The sequence below is a fragment of the Canis lupus genome, chromosome 1 (genome assembly GCF_048164855.1).
Source record: "Canis lupus baileyi chromosome 1, mCanLup2.hap1, whole genome shotgun sequence".
Lineage (NCBI taxonomy): Eukaryota > Metazoa > Chordata > Mammalia > Carnivora > Canidae > Canis > Canis lupus.
In genome coordinates, this window is record NC_132838.1 from 74,584,667 (window position 1) to 74,603,199 (window position 18,533).

The window sequence follows — 18,533 nt, forward strand, 5'->3', positions numbered from 1 at the left end:
TTGGGAAGGTTCTGGGAGTTGAGTGGTAAGAGGGTTTTTGTTTTACATAAACTAAATGCCAGTGGTGTGTTCTCTGCACAGGGGAAACCAACGAGATTCAGGTCACCAGTGAGGAGGAGCCTCAGAGGGACAGCCTGGGGCTGCCCCCAGAGCCAGGCCGAGAGCAGGCTGTAGAGGAAGACAGACCTGTGGGTGGAAGAGGCATTGGAGAAGCTGGAGCAGTTGGCCAGACCCCACGGGTGCCAGCAGTGATACTGGCCAGCCAAGAAAATCAGGACACAGAGGACCTTGAGCGGGACCAGCTTGTCATCCCTGATGGGCAAGAGGAGGAAGAGCAGGATGTTGATGAGGAAGGTAGGTTAGCTGCTCCATGGGCTTCCGCTGACTCTGCCACTCTTCTCCCGATACTAGGAAATCCCATGAAGGGCCCAGTTTGCCATTTGGTGGTGGTGGTTTGTTGAATATCTGTTACTGAGTAGGAGGCAGGAGGGAAGAGCAGTGTGCTCACCAGCAGTTGGAGGTGTCAGAAATAATATTCACAGCAACTTGGTGGTTGGGTGGTGGGGCTTCAAGGTGGAAGGCCTTGAAGTGGGTGCTTAGCATCAAGTGGAATGTAGCCCCTGCACTGGACCATGTGGCTTGCCTGTGTGTCTACATCCTTATATGGATGGTGTCACGACCAGTGCCCAGTGAAGGGAGGGATGGATGGATGATTGGGTAGATGGAGTTTCATGCATATTTGAGCATGGCAGAGAAGTGACATGTGAATCCTACCTTGCTGGTTTGGTGGACTTTTCTTTAAAGATACAGGAAAGTGTGGGGACACCGACATCAACACAATATTCAGGGATGTATCTGGGTCCCTAAAGGATGTGGAAGACTTTATTCCTAGCCAAGCCAGGAACGCTTAGGAAGGGAAGAAGATACCTGTGCTTTGGGACGAGCCATTAACAAGAGGGGGGAATGTACTTATTTGTGGAAATTACCCTGATTCCATATAGATCTCATTTGCACTCAAGCTTCTCTTCCTGAAGAATGTGTTCTTACAAGGTTCCATTTAAAGAATTAAAGAAAAAGAAAAGGCCAACTAAGGTGGCAGATCCAGTGGCGTGCAGGTTTTAGATTGGCCACAAAGGGTAACATCTGAATATTGGTTTGAGATCCCGCAGGATACACACCAACCTGGTGCAGCTGTAGTGACGGGATTTGCAGAATAAAGTGGCAGGGCACAGGGGCATGTGCTTTGCTTCCCTTCAGGCAGTGAGTGCAGAGAGGTGTAACTAGAGCCAAATCAAATCTCCCAGACATGCTTTTTAGAAAAAGATTTTTTTTTAAAGATTTTATTTATTTATTCATGAAAGACACAGAGAGAGGCAGAGACATAGGCAGAGGGAGAAGCAGGGAGCCCGATGTGGGACTCGATTCCAGGTCCCCAGGATCACAACCTGAGCTGAAGGCAGACGCTCAACCACTGAGCCACCCAGGCATCCCAAGATTTTATCTATCTATATGAAACCGTATGTCTCTTGAATGCCTTTTGTCCTGATCTTCTTTTCTGCAGGGCTGAATGTGGTGGTGAATGATCTGATTCTGTAGGGATGATGGAAAATCCATTGGTACCCAGTAGCCGCTCTATTTCCTTCCATCAGAGCCACAAACCAACCATTCTGAGGAGGTGCCATCATTAACTAGAAACCTGTTGTTTCCAGCAGTAGTGGCACCTCCTTTTAACCTGGAGTTGGTCTCTTTTTAAAAACCCAGGAATTGGGTTTATTATTTTTTTAATATTTTATTTATTCATGAGAGATGCAGAGACACAGGCAGAGGGAGAAGCAGGCTCTCTGCGGGGAGCCCGATGCGGGACTCGATCCCAGAACACCAGGATCACAACCTGAGCTGAAGGCAGACGCTCAACCACTGAGCCACCCAGGTTCCCCGGAATTTGGGTTTAATTAGCTCATTTCCCGTTTCAGCCCAGAATACAGCCCTGTATTGAGGGCCATGGTTTCTATGGACTCAGAGTTGAAGTGGGGGGCAGACATAAGTGGAGAACTCACACCTGCTGTTCATTCTGGCAGCAGGCACACCAGTTCCTGCGGTTCCCCGAGATGCTGCAGGAGACCTGATTGTTAAGCCGTGACTGGAAACACCCCAGTTCCTGGGTTCTTTAACTCCTGTGGCCTCAAGAGAGTAATGTGGGCTGTGTTCTCTGTGTTCATTTTACAGGGAGACACCAACAAAAGCTGGGGGGAGAGGAGGACTACAACATGGATGAAAATGAGGCAGAATCGGAGACGGACAAGCAGGCAGCCCTTGCAGGGAACGACAGAAACCTCAATGGTAAGAGGTGTGCCGCAGGTGATGGGCTTGCCTTACTTTACACTTTGTGGTCTTTTGTTCACTTTAGCTAAATACTGAATCCCAACACTAACATTGTAAGTCATCCACCATTGGAGGGCATGTCCCCCATCCTGACCTTTCTCAGCAGCATTTTCTTGCTTTTCTTTATGGGCTTTTCACTCAGGTGGGCATCCCTGGACCCCAGAATTTAGTTTTGCCCATTTTCTTAAAACTGACTGCTCTTTAAGCTTCTCTTAATCAGCAGGTTCTCCTTCCATTCCTTTTCTCCATTACCCTGGAGTTTCCCACCATCTGTAGAGTGCTGCTTGTATATTTATACTGCTGTTTAGTATATTCTTCTTTCCCCTCTACTTCCCCCATATTGGCAGCCGATATCCAGATGCTTGGTAAGACAGCTTTGGGCTCAGGCCCTTGGTAAAGTGGGAGGTGGTGGTGTGTTCTTTCACCAGGAGGCAAGGAATGCCTTTCTTTTTGTGATATAAGTACCAATTGATGTTCAGTGCCTTTGTTATTCATTGGTGGTATTCTAGTTCAGCCTTTTGTATTCTGTTATTGAGATATTTTTTATAAATAGGCAAGTCAGTGGTTTTATCACATAACACAGGATAAAAATGCTTGATTCTCTTTACCCATCTTCATAATAACAGATTATTTCCCGGTCATTCTCTGAAGGTAGTATATAAAGTATAAACTCAGTGGATTTAAACTTATTTGATGGGTTTCACTCGATTGTACTTATTATCCTTTTTTGGAGTTCAAGTTATCCCATCTTCTTCAGCCAGTGGAGCCTTCCCCACTTTAATCTGAACCTTCAGTTCCTTTTCTCCTGGCCCTGTCCTCAGCCACGGCTCTTCTCCCTACTCAGCTGTTTTCCTTTGTTTTGTTCGGTGGGTCTGTCTGGGAAGGAGCTTCAGAAAGGAGCCTTGGTAGATGAGTTTCAGAAGTTCCTAGGGCTCAGCCTCCCATGGCCCCTCAGTCCTTACCATAGCCACTTTGCACTCTGCAGTTTGTTCACTGGCCCAGGTACTTTCTGGTGTAAACCCACTGGCTGTTTGGAGTTTTTCTGTTCTAATCTTAGGCCCATTGGGTGCTCCATTGCTCCTGTTCTTTCTATATGCTGCTAGCATACAGGCACTGTCCATCGTTTTTGTGTCTGCTTCTGTTTCAAGGTCTGCAGGATTCCTTGTCATCTACTCTTGTGAAATGTCTGATATTTTTCAATGTAGTTGCCTTATGAAGGGACCCTGAAATTAAAAAACTATGCCACTGCTGCCACCACTTTTCCAGGACCATCAGGTTTTTATGATTTACATTTAGATATCTGATTCACCTGATTAATTTCAAATGTATTCAGGTAGTGTGGCACAAGGTTGGGTCCAATTTTCTTTTTCCTAAGGGCTGTCCAATTGCCCCAACACCAGCTCAGGGCCTGTGATTTGAGGTGCTACCGAATAGATTTCCGTACATACCTAGGTCTACTTTTGGTTTCCCTGCTGACTCACGCTGTACCACACTGTTCTAAGTATAACAGCTTTCCCTCACTGCTCTTTTTTCAATATCTGACAAGGCTACTCCTTCTGGATGATCTTGGCCAAGATCTGTTTGAATAATGCTTCTTCCCAATTTGATTCCTTCTTTAACTCAGATCAGAAATGTTAGATCTTACCATTCTCTTCAGGTCTCTTACCCTCTTTTTTATATTATTCATTTCTGCCTCCCTGATCTGCATTCAGAATGATTTCCTCAGACATAGCTTGTAGTTCACCAATTTTTCCTTTAGCTATGCCTTATCTGTTCTTTAATTCATGGTTTTAGTTTTTTCATTTCTAAACTTTGTACTTATTCTTTGCTCTTTGTTTACAAACATCTTTAAGTTCATTAACTGTATCAGACTTTTGCTTCTTTAAGTGTATCAGGCATTATTCCATGTCTTCCAATTCCAGTGCCTGGAAACCTTGGGGTATTTCATCAGATTGCCCTTAGGATACCTTCTTTCCTTGTGTTTTGTGCTTTTTAACTGTCTCCTAGAAGCCCCTAGGGGCATCAGAGTAGTACTGCACTAGAGAGATCCTTTGCTTCAGTCAGCCTCTCAAGGGCACTCACTACATCACCACCTCTTTAAGAACGTAAATTCTTTTTTCTTTTTTTTTAATCACACAGGAAATGTGAGTTCAAATTGTATACTTGCACCTCCTCCCCAGTCTAACCACTAGGTGTTCATGCTGTCCCATCTTCCCTGCAGACTTTCCATTACCATTCATTCAGCTTTATATAGGAATCCCCTTCTGGACTTACCACCCAGAATGAAGCCTTGTCTTTAGCTTCTGTCCCTCTGCATCTTTGGAAGCTGTGAAAGAAGCTTTCTTGAAGAAGTGTCTTCAGGCTTCAGAAGTCCTTAGGGCAGAACTAGCCTTGATGCTTACTACCTTCAGGAGTTGGGACCTTTTACTTCACATTTGGTCGCTCAGATTCCTTCTTTTATTGCCATTATAAACAGTGCATTTTAATGTCTTTAAAATATTTTTTTTCAATTTGAAAATAGATTTTAATTTAAAATAAATAATTTCCATATAACCTTTACCCAAGTTCCCCAGGTTAACATCTTATGTAACCTTTGTCCAATTATTGAAATGAAGACATTACTACTGATAAATGCTATTATTCAAATTTAGTGAATTGTCCAACTAATATCCCTTTTCTGGTTCAAGATCTAGTCATCCAGGATTATACACTGCATTTATTGTCACACTTCCCTAGGGTCCTTTAACCTGAGATGTTGATGGTTCTTGAAATGTTCTGGCCGGTTATTTGGTAAAGTCCCTTAACTTGGGTTTGATTCAACAATGCATTCTTTATTTATTATTTAATGCATTCTTTAAAATCTTTTCAAAAAAATATCTTTTCATATTTTATCTAGCATGTCCGTTATTACAGTTGGCAGAGTTGAGGTTTCTAGAAATGGGAGTTTTTTTTTTTTTTTTAAACATTTATTTGAGAGAGACCAAGTAAGCACAAGTGGGGAGGAGAGGGAGAAGCAAGCTCCCCACCAAGCAGGGAACACAATATGGGGCTCAATCACAGGGCCCTGGGATCATGACCTGAGCAGAAGGCAGACGCTTAACCAACTGAGCCACCCAAGTGCATCTAGAAATGAATTCTAATTTGTTTTTAAAATTATTTTCTTAGAAGGACACCTGAGTGGTCCAGTGGTTAAGTGTCTGCCTTTGGCTCAGGTTGTGATCCTGGGGTCTTGGGATCGAGTCCTGTGTTGGGCTCCCCACAGGGAGCCTGCTTCTCCCTCTTCTCTGCCTCTCTGTCTCTCATGAATGAATAAATAAAATCTTTTAAAAATTTTTTCTTAGACTATTTATGTGATTTTTAAAATGCAAACCATGAACATATTAGCAAGTCAGTATTTTAAACAAATACAAAGTTTCTTACTCTGTTCTGTATCGATTCCAAATACCTGTGTACCTCAGTCCTTGACTATTTGCTGGTGTGGTTACTGTCCTACATATTTTGCCATCCTTTCAAATCAGTCTAGTGTCCTAAATGTTTGGCTTGCAGTGAAGCTCTAGGATCTTTCATCCCCTACATACAGGGGCCCCATGAATTTGACCTTGTTTGTATAAGGCTTCAACAAAGTGAGGACACAGAAAAGAAAAATGCTCTTTCAGCTCATTTAAGAGTTTTAAGTCAAAGAACTGCCATCACCATCATTTTAAGATTATATCATTAGATCATTAAAATAGTTTAAGGCCCTGCTTGCTCCAGGGAAATTAGAAGAAAAAGGCATTAGTTCCAACTTTATTAGAGAACCTTAAAAGACAATTATTAATTTAAGGCAGTCATTTAATTCATTTAATAAAATCATTAACCACTTAATGTGTTCTAGTTGTAAATCAGCGTGGTGGTTCTAGGTTTTGTGAGGTCTATGTCCTTTCTTTGTCAAAGGAGAGTAAGGATGATGGGAGCCACATAGACTTCAGCTCTATAAAGGAGCAGCTTTGTAGTAAGAGGTGACTGAAGCTGCAAGTAGTTCTTAGGGCACTGTGATGCCTGCTAGAGATATACCACCAGAGGTGCAATGCAGCACAGCAGAGTTGTGGTTGTAGAGGACGTTGGGCATTATTCAATATTTTAAATAGGAAGTTTTTTCAATGTTTAGCTTTATTTTGTAGCACCATGTTGGTCATACATGTTGTCTCTTCAGTACCTATCCTTGATTAGGAAAGCAAATCCCCATTATGTTGCTGTGGAAGATAACTCTCCTCTTGAGGACTCTCCACACTTCAGTCAAATAGAACCTTCATGGCTGGTTTCCCTGAATGTTTTAATGTTTGATTATGGTTTTTTTTTTTTTTTCTTAGTTCTTAATGCTGAAAATCAGAAAGGAGACATAATAAATTTACTTGCTCAGCGTGAAAAGAGGAATCACACACTCTGAATGAACTGGGATCATATACTGGTCAGGATTGAACAGAGATCACTACAAAAAATTTACGAAGGGTTGAATACTGTGAAATGTACTAAGTAAAATATACACCTTAAAGATTATTGTGGAGTTTTAATATGTACTGTATGTAGGAAAATGATTATCTTGTAGATGGTTTTTTGGGGGGTATTTTCAAAGTGTTTATGCTAAGGTGTCAAAATTTGTCAGCTAATAGGTATGAGATCAACACCGAAAATAGAACCCAAGTTTCTCCTTCAAATATGGTGACAGTGGCGCTTTTTAAGAAATTCTGGAATGTAACTTTAAAAAAAAAAAAAAAAAGCCTGTAGGAAGAGGCTGCCTTCAAGACACCAAGAGACCCACCACACCTGAGAATTCTTCTCTGGTTCCTTTGGTGTCCCTCTTCACGTGCTGAGTGCCCGGTCCCAGCCCGATATTCTGTTCTCCAAAGTCAGTGCCGAAAGATTTACTAGCTTATGCTCTCAGTTCTGGTTTGGACAGTCAGTGGCCTGGAGCACAAAACTGTTAATACAGACATCACTAATAACAGTTTTAAACAAGTCTATATACAGAGGCATTTTTTGTATTTTAAACTACTTGTATAACCTTTGTCATTAATGTACAGAAATGCTTCTAAGTGACTTGTAATTTGAACATTTGTGACATTTTTACTTTGCTTGGTATGTATGGGCAAAGCAAAATATTCTGCAGTAAGACCATTTACCAAGAAGACACATGAGTAGATTAGACTTTTTACACAACCGGGGCCAAAGCAGAGCTGATCCTGGGGCCCATAGCAGAGCAGGGAGGGAAATAACAGCACTGTGGGGGCATGTTTGCTGTGGACAGAATGCCCACTTCACCATTACAGGAAGAGGAGAGAAAGATGATATTAAGGGGTATAGACAGTGTTAAATGGGGAAAGTTTAGAAAAGCAACAGTTTTCACATAGTCTGTACATTTGGCTTGTGATGACTATCAAAAGTGATTTAAAAATCAAAAGTTAATCTGAAAAAGACTAATCACAATTCACATTGATTTGCTTCAGTATTTCCAGTAAACTCTTGCCACTTACCAGTGACAGGCAAAGTCACAGTAGTGACTCTTAGGCCTTCTTCAGGGTAAGTGGGTGGTGATGCTTATTAAATACAAGTCTCGGGATTTGAGATGCAGGGGCCTCACATCACCTAGTATAACCCTTCACCTTTAGAGAGGAAATGGGGGCCCAGAGAAGTTAGAGCTACACAGGCCAGACACCTGGCAAGCCTTACCTGGTCTGGACTCATGGTGCCCCTGTCTGGCACTAAAGGCAAGACCTGGTTTGCATTCAGGTTAAGATCTCCAATGTGAATGTTCCTCACGTAGGTTATCTTTTTACTTAATTACTAAGATTAAACTTTTCCACCTGGAAAAGACAACTAAAGAAGGGTGTTAAAAATAGCTTTGTGAGATTTTTATATGTCTTTGTCCGACTTCCCTTTGTGTCTTAGCCTTAAGGGTTGATAGTCTCTCTTGCTTTTTCAATAAAGTGTCCATTCATTTCATGTTTAATCAGTGTGCATAGAGTTCTGAAAAACATGTTTAACTGCTTTATTTTCCCCTTTACTGCCTTATTGGATCCCTGAAGAATCAGCTTGTAATTGTGGATTAAGAATGGTGGTTTTGGGGGGGGGGGGGGGGAAGGTGGTTTGCCTTAAGCCTTTTGTGGACTGATGGGATGTCATTGTAAATAATAACCACCTTTTTTCCATCTTTATGTACAGAGGCACCAGAGGCCATTTGTTCAGGAGGTGTGTACTGTGTGTGATTTCTCCAGTCATGCTTTTTTACCACTGGCTTTCCTTGGTATCACATAGTCTCTTATTCATTCCAAGGCAACAATTTATACAGGTGTTTTTTTTTTTTTTTTTTTTTTTTTTTTTAAAGCAAAACAAAAACCTGTGTAATACATAAGTAGATAGCAAACCCCCCACTTTGGTCTTTTGGTTTCATCCAGAATTAATCAGCAGCTATTCCAATCTTTAATAGGTGGAACTATTTATTTCACACCTTCCTTGGGACCCTCCAAGGAAGAGAGTGTGGAGACAGGAGTGTGATAATTCAGATTCCCTGCACAAGACTCAGATTTCTTGAGTAATGTAAGCACTGCACATACTTCATGTATTTCTGTGTGATGAAATTTGAGAAATAAACCAATACCTGTTAAGTCAGTGTGTGGTCATTAAATAACTAGATCGGTAACTGTCATGATTGTTTTAATTGGTAAGTAACTGGTTTTCCATTCTTAGTGGAACCTGGAGTAGTAGAAGACACGTGTGAATTCAGGGTCCTTTAAGGTCCAAGGGGATTGGTCTACTCCCACTAAGAGATTATTAATTATAAATAATTGGTAGTTAATAGGATACTCTACAACTTCTAATCCTTGTCTCTGAATTTTCCAAAAAATACAAAAAGATTCCATTAAACGTAGGCGATGTTTTTTTCCCCCCGTATCATTAGCTTAGACTTTGAAAATGTCTTATTAGTGTCAGAGCTGGAGAAATAGCTTGTGTATTTAAATGTTTATGTGTGTACTATTTCTCCACACAGAGAGCAATACTTTCTTAAAGTGTACAAAACACTGTCCCTTAAAAACTGCCTTATAAAATTCTGATGATGCATACATTGAAGAATTACTCAAAGTTGCTATCATCACATGCACTTTTTTAAAAGCTAAAATAAAATGCTTCCAGCCTTGTTGGTGTGCCTATGAAACACATCTTTGGGAAAGTTAAAGGACTTGAAGTATTATCTTCTTTAAATTATGCATAAACTTCACATGAGTTTTATAAACCAAGGCCCTAACCAATTGAGACAAATGCTTATTTTCTATCCTTAGTCCTTAGAATAAAATGATACAATATAACACAAAATAAAACTCCACAGCAGCATGAGACAGGAATTAGAATAAGCAGCAAAGGATAGGGTAGGGCCTCTGGCACCGGGCACTTAAATCCAACTGTACCTTTAAGTCTGTTTTCGAAGCTAGCAGATACTGGAAAGAACCCCAGTGAAAACATTTCAAGGGTTAAATTGAGTATGTAGTAGTAAACAAAAAGGAGTATGCCATATTGAAACCTTACCCTAAAAATTAATTTACACATTCTTACCTCTTAAATAATGTCAGTAGCAAACATTATGCATAATGTTTTAAAAGTGCCAAAAGGAACAGTTAAAGGATGTTAAAAAAAAAAAAAAAACTTCTATATCCTTATAGGTATATAATTTAAGACATCATGACACAAAATCACAATCCCCATGTAATTTAGTCTCCCTAGGTAGGTTAGAGGTTCCCCCACCCTGCATATTTCCCTTTTAAATGTATTCTGCCAAAACCCCATTCACATGTTTGATCAATCCCTTGTTTTGAAACTTCTTTTGAATAATGTTTGAACTAGTCAAGAGTAAACACCTTCAATTCCTAACATGCATCAACAAAGTGCTGTTGTTTTTCATTTCCAGTAGTGCATTTTTTTGTCAAGAAATTTATTAACCTTTACAAACACTATTTTCACTCATTCATTAAAAAATGATTTATGATTAAATCTGTAATAAAACCATGTAACGTTCATCACCGCATTCAGTAAGCCCAGTTTCATCCATGGAACATAAACCACTTTAAAACAGCAGTTTTCATTCACATCGTATAAGGCTGTCAAATTAAAAGTATTTCTTATAATAGGCTGTTATCCAAGAAATCCATTTCACTTCATGTTATGTGCTGAGATTGACGGATGGATCCCCTTAGAATCTGAAGGTATATTCTGCCCCTTGGTGGTCCCCATTCAGTGTCTCTCAAACAAGTTTCACAACAGGAAAGTATTTGTGAGCAGAGAAATCAAATTCAGGAGGAACCTGTAAAGAAAGACAGGAAGAAAATGAATGTATTTACCAATATTGACAGCTCAGTATTTTAGAGTTTCTCACAATTTTAGAGGTAAAGCAGCAGGAAGAGAGGAAAACCTGGTTCAATGACAAAGAAGTCAAGGTACTAACTAACCTGGAGGGAAAACGATCTGCTTATCTCTGAGTTTAAGAAAAAACAGTTAACAAAGGCAAATAGACTTAAAAGATAGGGAAGGGTCATGAGTCAGCACACTTTTTAGTTCCTGGGTCACAAACAGTACTAAGCAAAGAAAATGATCTAGTAAAGCAAAGCAGAAGATAAGGAAGGCAGATAACAAGCAGCAACGGGAGTCAACAGAGGTACACACAGCGCAAATGTTCAGCAGTGCACATGTAGACCTAATAGCACTGCCGATACACCAGCCAGGTAAGCTTACAGAATTTACCATCCCTTGAGCCATTAAACAGTCTTTAATTACTGAAGCATTCACTTTTCTACAGGCAGAGAACTTTTTAAATATCTCTCCCATAATAAATTTGTTTTCACACATTCTGTTTTACTTCAAGTCATTCACAGTAATTTATACAATGGAGGGAGGGGAAGGGAAGGGCAGACTTCAGATATTTTAAGTCAATAAAATCTCTAAGTTTCAAAGCAAAATGGCAAGCTCTAGTTATTTCCTGCCACTGAGCCTCTTTTAAAGGGATGATTTTTGAAAGTTTTACCTTTTTGTAATATTTATGCATCTTATTTTTTTAAAAAGTTCTGCAATAACTTAACACCCAATTATTTTCCCCACAATGCACTTACCTTAGATTCCTTTTTGTGTCCTCCTGCTAATAACTTCATGACCACAAAGTTGGGTTTGGCAACCTTTAAAATTCTATTCACCTAAACAATGAGCAACATTAAGCTATCAAAACAAAATTCAGAGTCAAAATATCTTTATATTATTGATAGTTATAGGAACTTTGCACAAGGTAAATGTTGATATTTTATTAAATAAAATAAAGGCAATGTAATAACAGGAACAGATATACTTTTTCGTTACCACAGAGCTCTATTTCAGTTCAGCTGTGCTGCCCTGGAGGGGCCCCTGGGTCATCAGGTTGCAGAGGTAGCAGCGGAGCACTTGGGGCACAGACTATGTAGCTGGAGTGTTTGCAAACCCCACCTCTGCCAGGCACTAGCTTTCATAGCTAGGGGCAAGTTCTTCAGCCTCTCTGTTTCTCAGTTTCTTCATCTCTAAGCATGGGACAATGATTTGACTACCTGCCCCCTGCCATAGACCTTCTGGGAGGATTACTATATGAGCTACATACTATACTACAAGCTGAGAACCACACCTGGCAGACAAGAAGTGTCCTGTGTTTACTGTCACTCCTGACTACCCCCAAGCCTGAAAGGTTTCACATGAACACATGAACAGCAGAGGACTGGAATGCTACATTCCTCCCAAGAGGGAGTGATGTGCAACTTGAAGAAAGAAGTTCCCATTGCTCCTTGTTGCTAGCTGACCTCTCTGTAGAAACACCTCATCACAGGTTTGGAACGGCTTCTCCTCAGCCCCAGATAACACATCCACCCATCCAGACAACAGCTCCATCTGGGCCTCCCAACCAGCATGTCCCAACCTGAGCTCCTGACATCTCAGCCCTGTCTCCCACCTGTTCCTGCTCCACCTGCCCTTCCACTGGCTCTATCCACCTGGGGGCTCAGGTCCAAACCCTGAAGTCCTCCTTGACTCCTCTTCCTCACTCATATCCAGTCCATCTTGCTTTGGATCACCTCCACGGTCCACACCATCTCTCATCAGATACTGCTGTGGCCCCTACTGGCTCCCCAGCTCCCACCTTTGCTCCTACCACAGTCTGTTTTCAGCACAGGGGAGCCAGAGTGAACCTTTAAAACAAAAATCCAATCTCGTCACTCTGCTCAAAACTTTCCAACAGCTCACCCCTTGCTCATCCCACTCCAGCCACACCAGTCCATGGCCTTGGGGCCTTCACATGTGCAGATCCCTCTGCCCACTGGACTCCATCCCCAGTGGCCATGTGACTTGCTTTTTCACCTTCTCAGGAGATTTGCTCACAGGTCACTTTAATTTAAAAATGCATAATCCTTCCTACCTCCCTACTCCTAGTGTTTGCTATCCCCATCCCCAGCTTAATTTTTCTTTGTAGTCCTTATGATCTTCTAATATACTACATAATTTATTTACTGTCTGCAACATACGACCTTCCACTGCCATCAGGAGGGCCAAGATTGGTCTAGTGTTTTGCACTAATTTTTCCCACAAGGCTGGGGCCATAGTAGGCACTCAACAAATATTTACTGAGTAAACGAATTAAGGTACTTTCCTCTAATTTTTACATTCCTTGTATTTTTTTAATTACATGATTAAATAGGACAAAAGTCATCTCCTATCCCTGTTTCCCAAGGCACCAGCTCCCCTCCCAAGAAGCAAACAGTATTATCGATTCTCACACAATTCCTACATCTCTTTTTGGAGATGTACTCCTGTAATATCTCTGCACACATACAGACTTCCTGGGCCCCTTTTAATTGAAATGGCAGCACAGTTTTGTACTCTGCTCTTTAAACCTCTTATATTCTGAAGAACATTCCATTACAGTATATAATGACCTTCTGTATCCTTTTCAAGACCTCAAGTATTACAGTATATGGTATATCATCATTCATTTGACAGTCTCTGTTGAGGGACAGTGAAGTTTCCTTACTTTTTTGCTAGGAGAATCCTGCTGCAATGAGGACTCCTGTGTATTAGCCACCTGCTTGCCTCACTGCCCACACATGCACATATATGTGTTACATAAATCCCAAACAGCAGAACTGCTTGGTCTATTTTAACAGGTAACTGCTATTAACTTCCCTTTCACAGGAATTGTATGAAGATATACCCCCTAAACAGTCAATGTTACAGGCAAAGCATTCTCATTTGCAGAATACATGCATGTAAATATAATTAGGCATACAGCAAAAAGAGACTGCAATTTAGTATTCTGTAGATTCAAAGATCTGTAGAATAATATCTCAAAATAAAGTCTTTGAACAGTAGGCTCTATTTTAAATGGTCAGGTGGAATAAGGTTTTTACTTCCTGTGATAACTGACCAGATCATTTTTCGTATTTTTAAGATTCAGCATAATAAAACTATATGTTAAAATAAAAAAATATTTTAAGTGCTACCATTTTTGAACTATGGATCACTCTGGATCCTATTTCTGTTCTTCCTACTCACTTTATGGTTCTATGACTTAATTTCTCTTTGCACTGATTTCTAAATTTACAGAGAAGCTATTTGCTTTCATCGGAAAATTTTAAGTCTTATGGTTGGGTTAGCAAAGCCACTTAAAATCCTTGCCAGAAACATGACAGGCTTCACTATTAGTACTGTAAGGTTCATTTTTATAAACTGTCATTCAGTACTAAGATACGTATTTCCTGCCAAGCTTTTCCTTTAAAATTATTGTGACTATAGTCTTACCTCATGGTCTGGGTTTGGGATATTTTCCAGGATCATTTTTGCCTGTTGAAAGTGCTTACTAGCTGCCACATACAGTTCTGGAGACTGAGGAGGAGGGCTGTATTTATTGAGGTCAGACATTTCCTAAAAGGGGAGAAATACAATATTATCCAAAACATGTTTCATATGAAAAACTCTAAAATGCCTTTTGTAATTAAAGAATTCTGCCCTAACTCATGATTCATATATATAGACAACATATAGACACTAAAGCAAACACCCAGCATAGGTCCCTATTTTTCCCCTATGTAAATATTCAATTCCCAACCTTTGTATGTTACCTCTTGTTATCCTCATACTTTTAAAATAACTCAATGTGATGAGTATATCCAAAAAGAGCCAAATAATTTTCATACTAATTAAAACTGATCTTTTATCATCTTGTCACTGGTCCAGTAATAGTCTGATTTGGCTATTTTAACGAAACAGCTAGGTACAAACAGCGTATCTCTAAGAAAGTCTAAGACTGAATAAGTATTCTGCAGTTGTTTTCATGAGCAGAGTCACCTTGAACTGCAGATAGTGCACTGGGGGTGGGGTCATTACACTGTTGAATGGAGCAAATCTGTGCTCATATCGAACTTGTTCACTATCCAGCTCAAACTTGGGTTTTCGTACTTTGCCATCCATGTCAAATGCTACCATGGTCTAAAGGAAAAAAAAATGAAAGAAGAGATGGTATCAATATGAAAAAATGAACTTCTCATTAATACAGGACAGAAAATAAGAAACATATATTTACATGGACTTAAAATTTTAAGGTTCAGAAATCAGAAATAGGAAGAGAAAAACTGGCTTACTATTCATTTTTCTGTTACGTGCCATATTCATATAAAAAATTTTCAAGTTCCAGTGTTTAATATATTAGTTTTCCCCAGTGAAATTATACCACATGCATATTATTCTGACTCATGCTCTTACAATAGCTTTGAGACCTTCAAGTAAAAGCTTCTAAAGAAAATAGTCATATATAGTAAGAAAAGCATAGATCCTGTTTCTCAAACAGAAGTCCATGTTGTTTTATATATTTTAATATAGGTTGTCTCACATAATTTCTTGAATTGCCAGGTACAACTGAAGAGTTAGCACTTGCTACCTCCTGAAAATGTCCGCTTTTGCTTCAGCCAATCATTGTGGAGCTTATCCCTTTTCTAATATGCTCCTAAAGAAATACAAACCCCATCTCTTCCAAGAAACCTTTTCTGATCATGAATCAGAAATAAACTCTGCTTTCTCTTATTATGTCACACAGGTCACCTGACCCATCATTACCTAAACACTCGAAACCAGGATAACATCTCATTAGACTCGGTATCCTTAAATGTACTCAGTTGAAGATATCTGACACATGGCATGGGTGTTAAATCAACATTTATCTACAAATACTTGCTAAACAAATTAATGAAGAGTAGACTTGGAAGAAAGGTAATTCTTAAACAGATGGTTAGTAAACACAAAAGTGAAATTAGAATTTGGGAAGAAGCACAGAAAAGAGTCCATTTTAATTAAACTATATAACAGCAATGTAGTTAAAAAGCAAAAAGAACTTCATTTGTGACAACTTACTTTAAACATTCCAGCACACATGTTCTGATATGCCTGGCTCATTGTGATCTCTCGGCTCAATGGGCGAACTGTAATTAAAAAGAAAATCACCCATACCCTTTTCTACCTCCTCTTGTATTACTGCAGGAGAAAACCTAATTAAAAAAAAAATCTTCCATCTTTACTAAAATTAAAAATTCAAAGTTATTCCTACAGTTTAAATTTTAAGGCCCAAATTTAAAATAATATAAGTGAAATGAAAAGTTTTTTAAAAAGCTATGTCCACTAAATAATACCATAAAATTCTAGTATGAAGTAATTTTAACTTCTTTTGAATTCACCATAGAGATTTAATTTCTGAAATAGGATACCCATCAATATAGTCATTTAAAAACCCACTCAAACTGTTGAAATCCTAATGAAATACAAAGTAATATTTTGTAACCTTTGTACCAATATCCATACCCTTCCACTAGTGAAACATTTCTTTCTCCTCTCAGCCTTGGGTGTTGCACCCAGGCCTCTGTGATCATCTCTCTGTGCCATTATAGTGGTCAGCCTTCTGTCAAAACATCAAGGGTCTCCTGCTGCCTTGTCCTTAATTTACCCTGCTCACACACTCCAGGTGGCTGCTACTTCTTGTCCTAAGGTCCTCTAACACAGAGAATAGCATAGAAATAAAAGCCAGGGAAGGCACCAGAGGCTGGCGTCACGAACACTGGGACTCAGTTTCTCCCTTATATTTTCTGAAGAAAAGATGGGCAAGAACTGAGATGTAATGACTGATTCACCTATAAGGCATAGGTAGCTCTCCATCTATTTGTACAAATTTTTTTTTTAATTTTTATTTATTTTGAGAGAGAGAGAACATATGAAACGGGCAGAGGGAGAGGGAGAAGCAGACTTCCCTGAGCAGGGAGCCCAACATGGGGCTCAATCCCAGGACCCTGGGATCATGACCTGAGCCCTCAGGTGTAAAAGATACACCTGAGGATAAATATCAGTCCTTTTCGTTGCAGCAAAACAAAAGCTCCACACGGCCTAAATCAAGGACCTGTCCTTAACCTACTGAGCCACATGGCACCCCTATTTGTAGAAATAAAAATATATTCCAATGCTAGTTATTCTTGAATTTAAAAACAATCCACAGTACCTTTCTTCTTTTTCTTTGTTTTTTTACTGCTCCGGCCTTTCTGCTGCTCTTCCATGATCCTTTCCTCTGCCATCTGAGAGCCATCAGCACGACTTAATGTCGACATTAACCACGCATAAAGGAATTCTGATAGATACCTTCAAGGGTACCAAATATTAAGTTAATGGAAGATGTCTACATGAAATAACTTTATCACCATAGGTACTGGTATTAATAAAGACATATTTTTAATACTGCTTTAAAAGTTAAAAAAAACCCCAGATTATCTAATTAGATAACTGATTAGATCTTACAAGAAACTGGCTTTACAAATGCTTTTCCTTTCTTATAGCCTTATAATGTTGCTGGACAATGCTGGAAAATGCTTAATTTCCTACATGCATTTTACAACTTTTCAAAAGACTTCTTAATTACATTTATATATATAAATCAAATGAATGCCCATTAAACTGTTTTTTTTTCCCCCTTTTTATTTTATCAGGACACACTTCACCTCAGCCTGTTAGTAAGTCAGTATTTTATTCTCCCGTTAACTGCAAAATAAAGCAAATTAATTTAGGAAAAAAAAGTAAAGTTGTAGGCACTATCCCAAAGCATTCTAAAAAATTAAGGACATTTAGGCTTATAATTATTTGAGTTTATTCAGCAAATGAAATGCAAAACAGATTATTCCAGCCGATACTAACTTTTCAGAAGTTTAACCAACATTACATTCTTCTATGCCCAAAGTGGTTCAAATATAGGATATGAATATATATACCTTATAATATAATCCATAATAAAATTAAGGACCAGTACTATATTAAGCTAAAATCAAAGATTTAGAAGAAATCTTATTATGATCAAGGATGAGCATGTGATGCCTATTTCCAAAATTCTCCCCAAAATTGTAAAGGTTACAATACTAAAATATAAAATAAATAAAATAAAATAAATAAAATAAAATAAAATATAAAATAAATAAAAATAATAAAAAATTAAATAATAAAATAAATAAATAAATAATAAAGGAAAATAGTAACTTGCCAAAAGATACACCTGAGGATAAATATCAGTCCTTTTTGTTGCAGCAAAACAAAAGTTCCACACAGCCTAAATCAAAGCTGTACTGGCAAAAAACAAAACAAAAACTCCCAAATGCCTGGAATGGCTTAGGTGCTGTTGTTTTATTTTTTATTTATTTATTTTTAAAGATTTTATGTATTTATTCATGAGACACAGAGAGAGAGGCAGAGACATAGGCAGAGGGAGAAGCAGGCTCCCCGTGGGGAGCCTGATGCAGAACTCGATCCCAGGACCGGATCCGAAAGCAGATGCTCAACCACTGAGCCACCCAGGCGTCGCCAAGTGCCGTGTTTTAAAGTGAAACTAAGTACTATACTTCCTGGCAACTAAGGCAAACTGGGAAATGTATTATTATTTCATAAAAAATAGTGCATATAGTTTCAAATGAAGAGAAAAGAATTCCTGACAATGAATTTAAGAAAAGCATTTAGAATATCCTTTTACAGTATACAAGTGAATTTTCCCCCCATCATACTACAAGATCTCAGGGTCTGGATTTTAACTCAATGTGAGGATTTCT

The 18,533-nt window shown here is 39.1% G+C and overlaps 2 protein-coding genes across 16 annotated transcripts in view; one reads left to right on the top strand and one right to left on the bottom strand.

Annotated features, from left to right (window-relative positions):
* GOLM1 (golgi membrane protein 1) overlaps positions 1–18,533 on the top strand; it is a 70,454-nt gene that overhangs the window by 45,397 nt on the left and 6,524 nt on the right. For 7 of the 8 annotated variants that reach the window (XM_072835707.1, XM_072835649.1, XM_072835665.1 and 4 more), the window contains 3 exons: positions 82–354; positions 2,227–2,340; positions 6,732–9,023. In XM_072835707.1, the coding sequence (XP_072691808.1) occupies positions 82–354; positions 2,227–2,340; positions 6,732–6,808 (464 nt within the window). In that variant the 3' untranslated portion in view covers positions 6,809–9,023. Of the gene's footprint in view, positions 1–81; positions 355–2,226; positions 2,341–6,731; positions 9,024–18,533 lie in introns of those variants that run through there. The other variant, XM_072835639.1, reaches the window with a different exon arrangement.
* Positions 6,678–18,533, bottom strand: part of NAA35 (N-alpha-acetyltransferase 35, NatC auxiliary subunit) — a 110,125-nt gene continuing 98,269 nt past the window's right edge. For 7 of the 8 annotated variants that reach the window (XM_072835587.1, XM_072835568.1, XM_072835562.1 and 4 more), the window contains 6 exons: positions 16,949–17,085; positions 15,817–15,884; positions 14,758–14,898; positions 14,212–14,334; positions 11,514–11,594; positions 6,678–10,711 (listed from right to left, as the gene is read on the bottom strand). In XM_072835587.1, the coding sequence (XP_072691688.1) occupies positions 10,652–10,711; positions 11,514–11,594; positions 14,212–14,334; positions 14,758–14,898; positions 15,817–15,884; positions 16,949–17,085 (610 nt within the window). In that variant the 3' untranslated portion in view covers positions 6,678–10,651. Of the gene's footprint in view, positions 10,712–11,513; positions 11,595–11,760; positions 12,606–14,211; positions 14,335–14,757; positions 14,899–15,816; positions 15,885–16,948; positions 17,086–18,533 lie in introns of those variants that run through there. The other variant, XM_072835616.1, reaches the window with a different exon arrangement.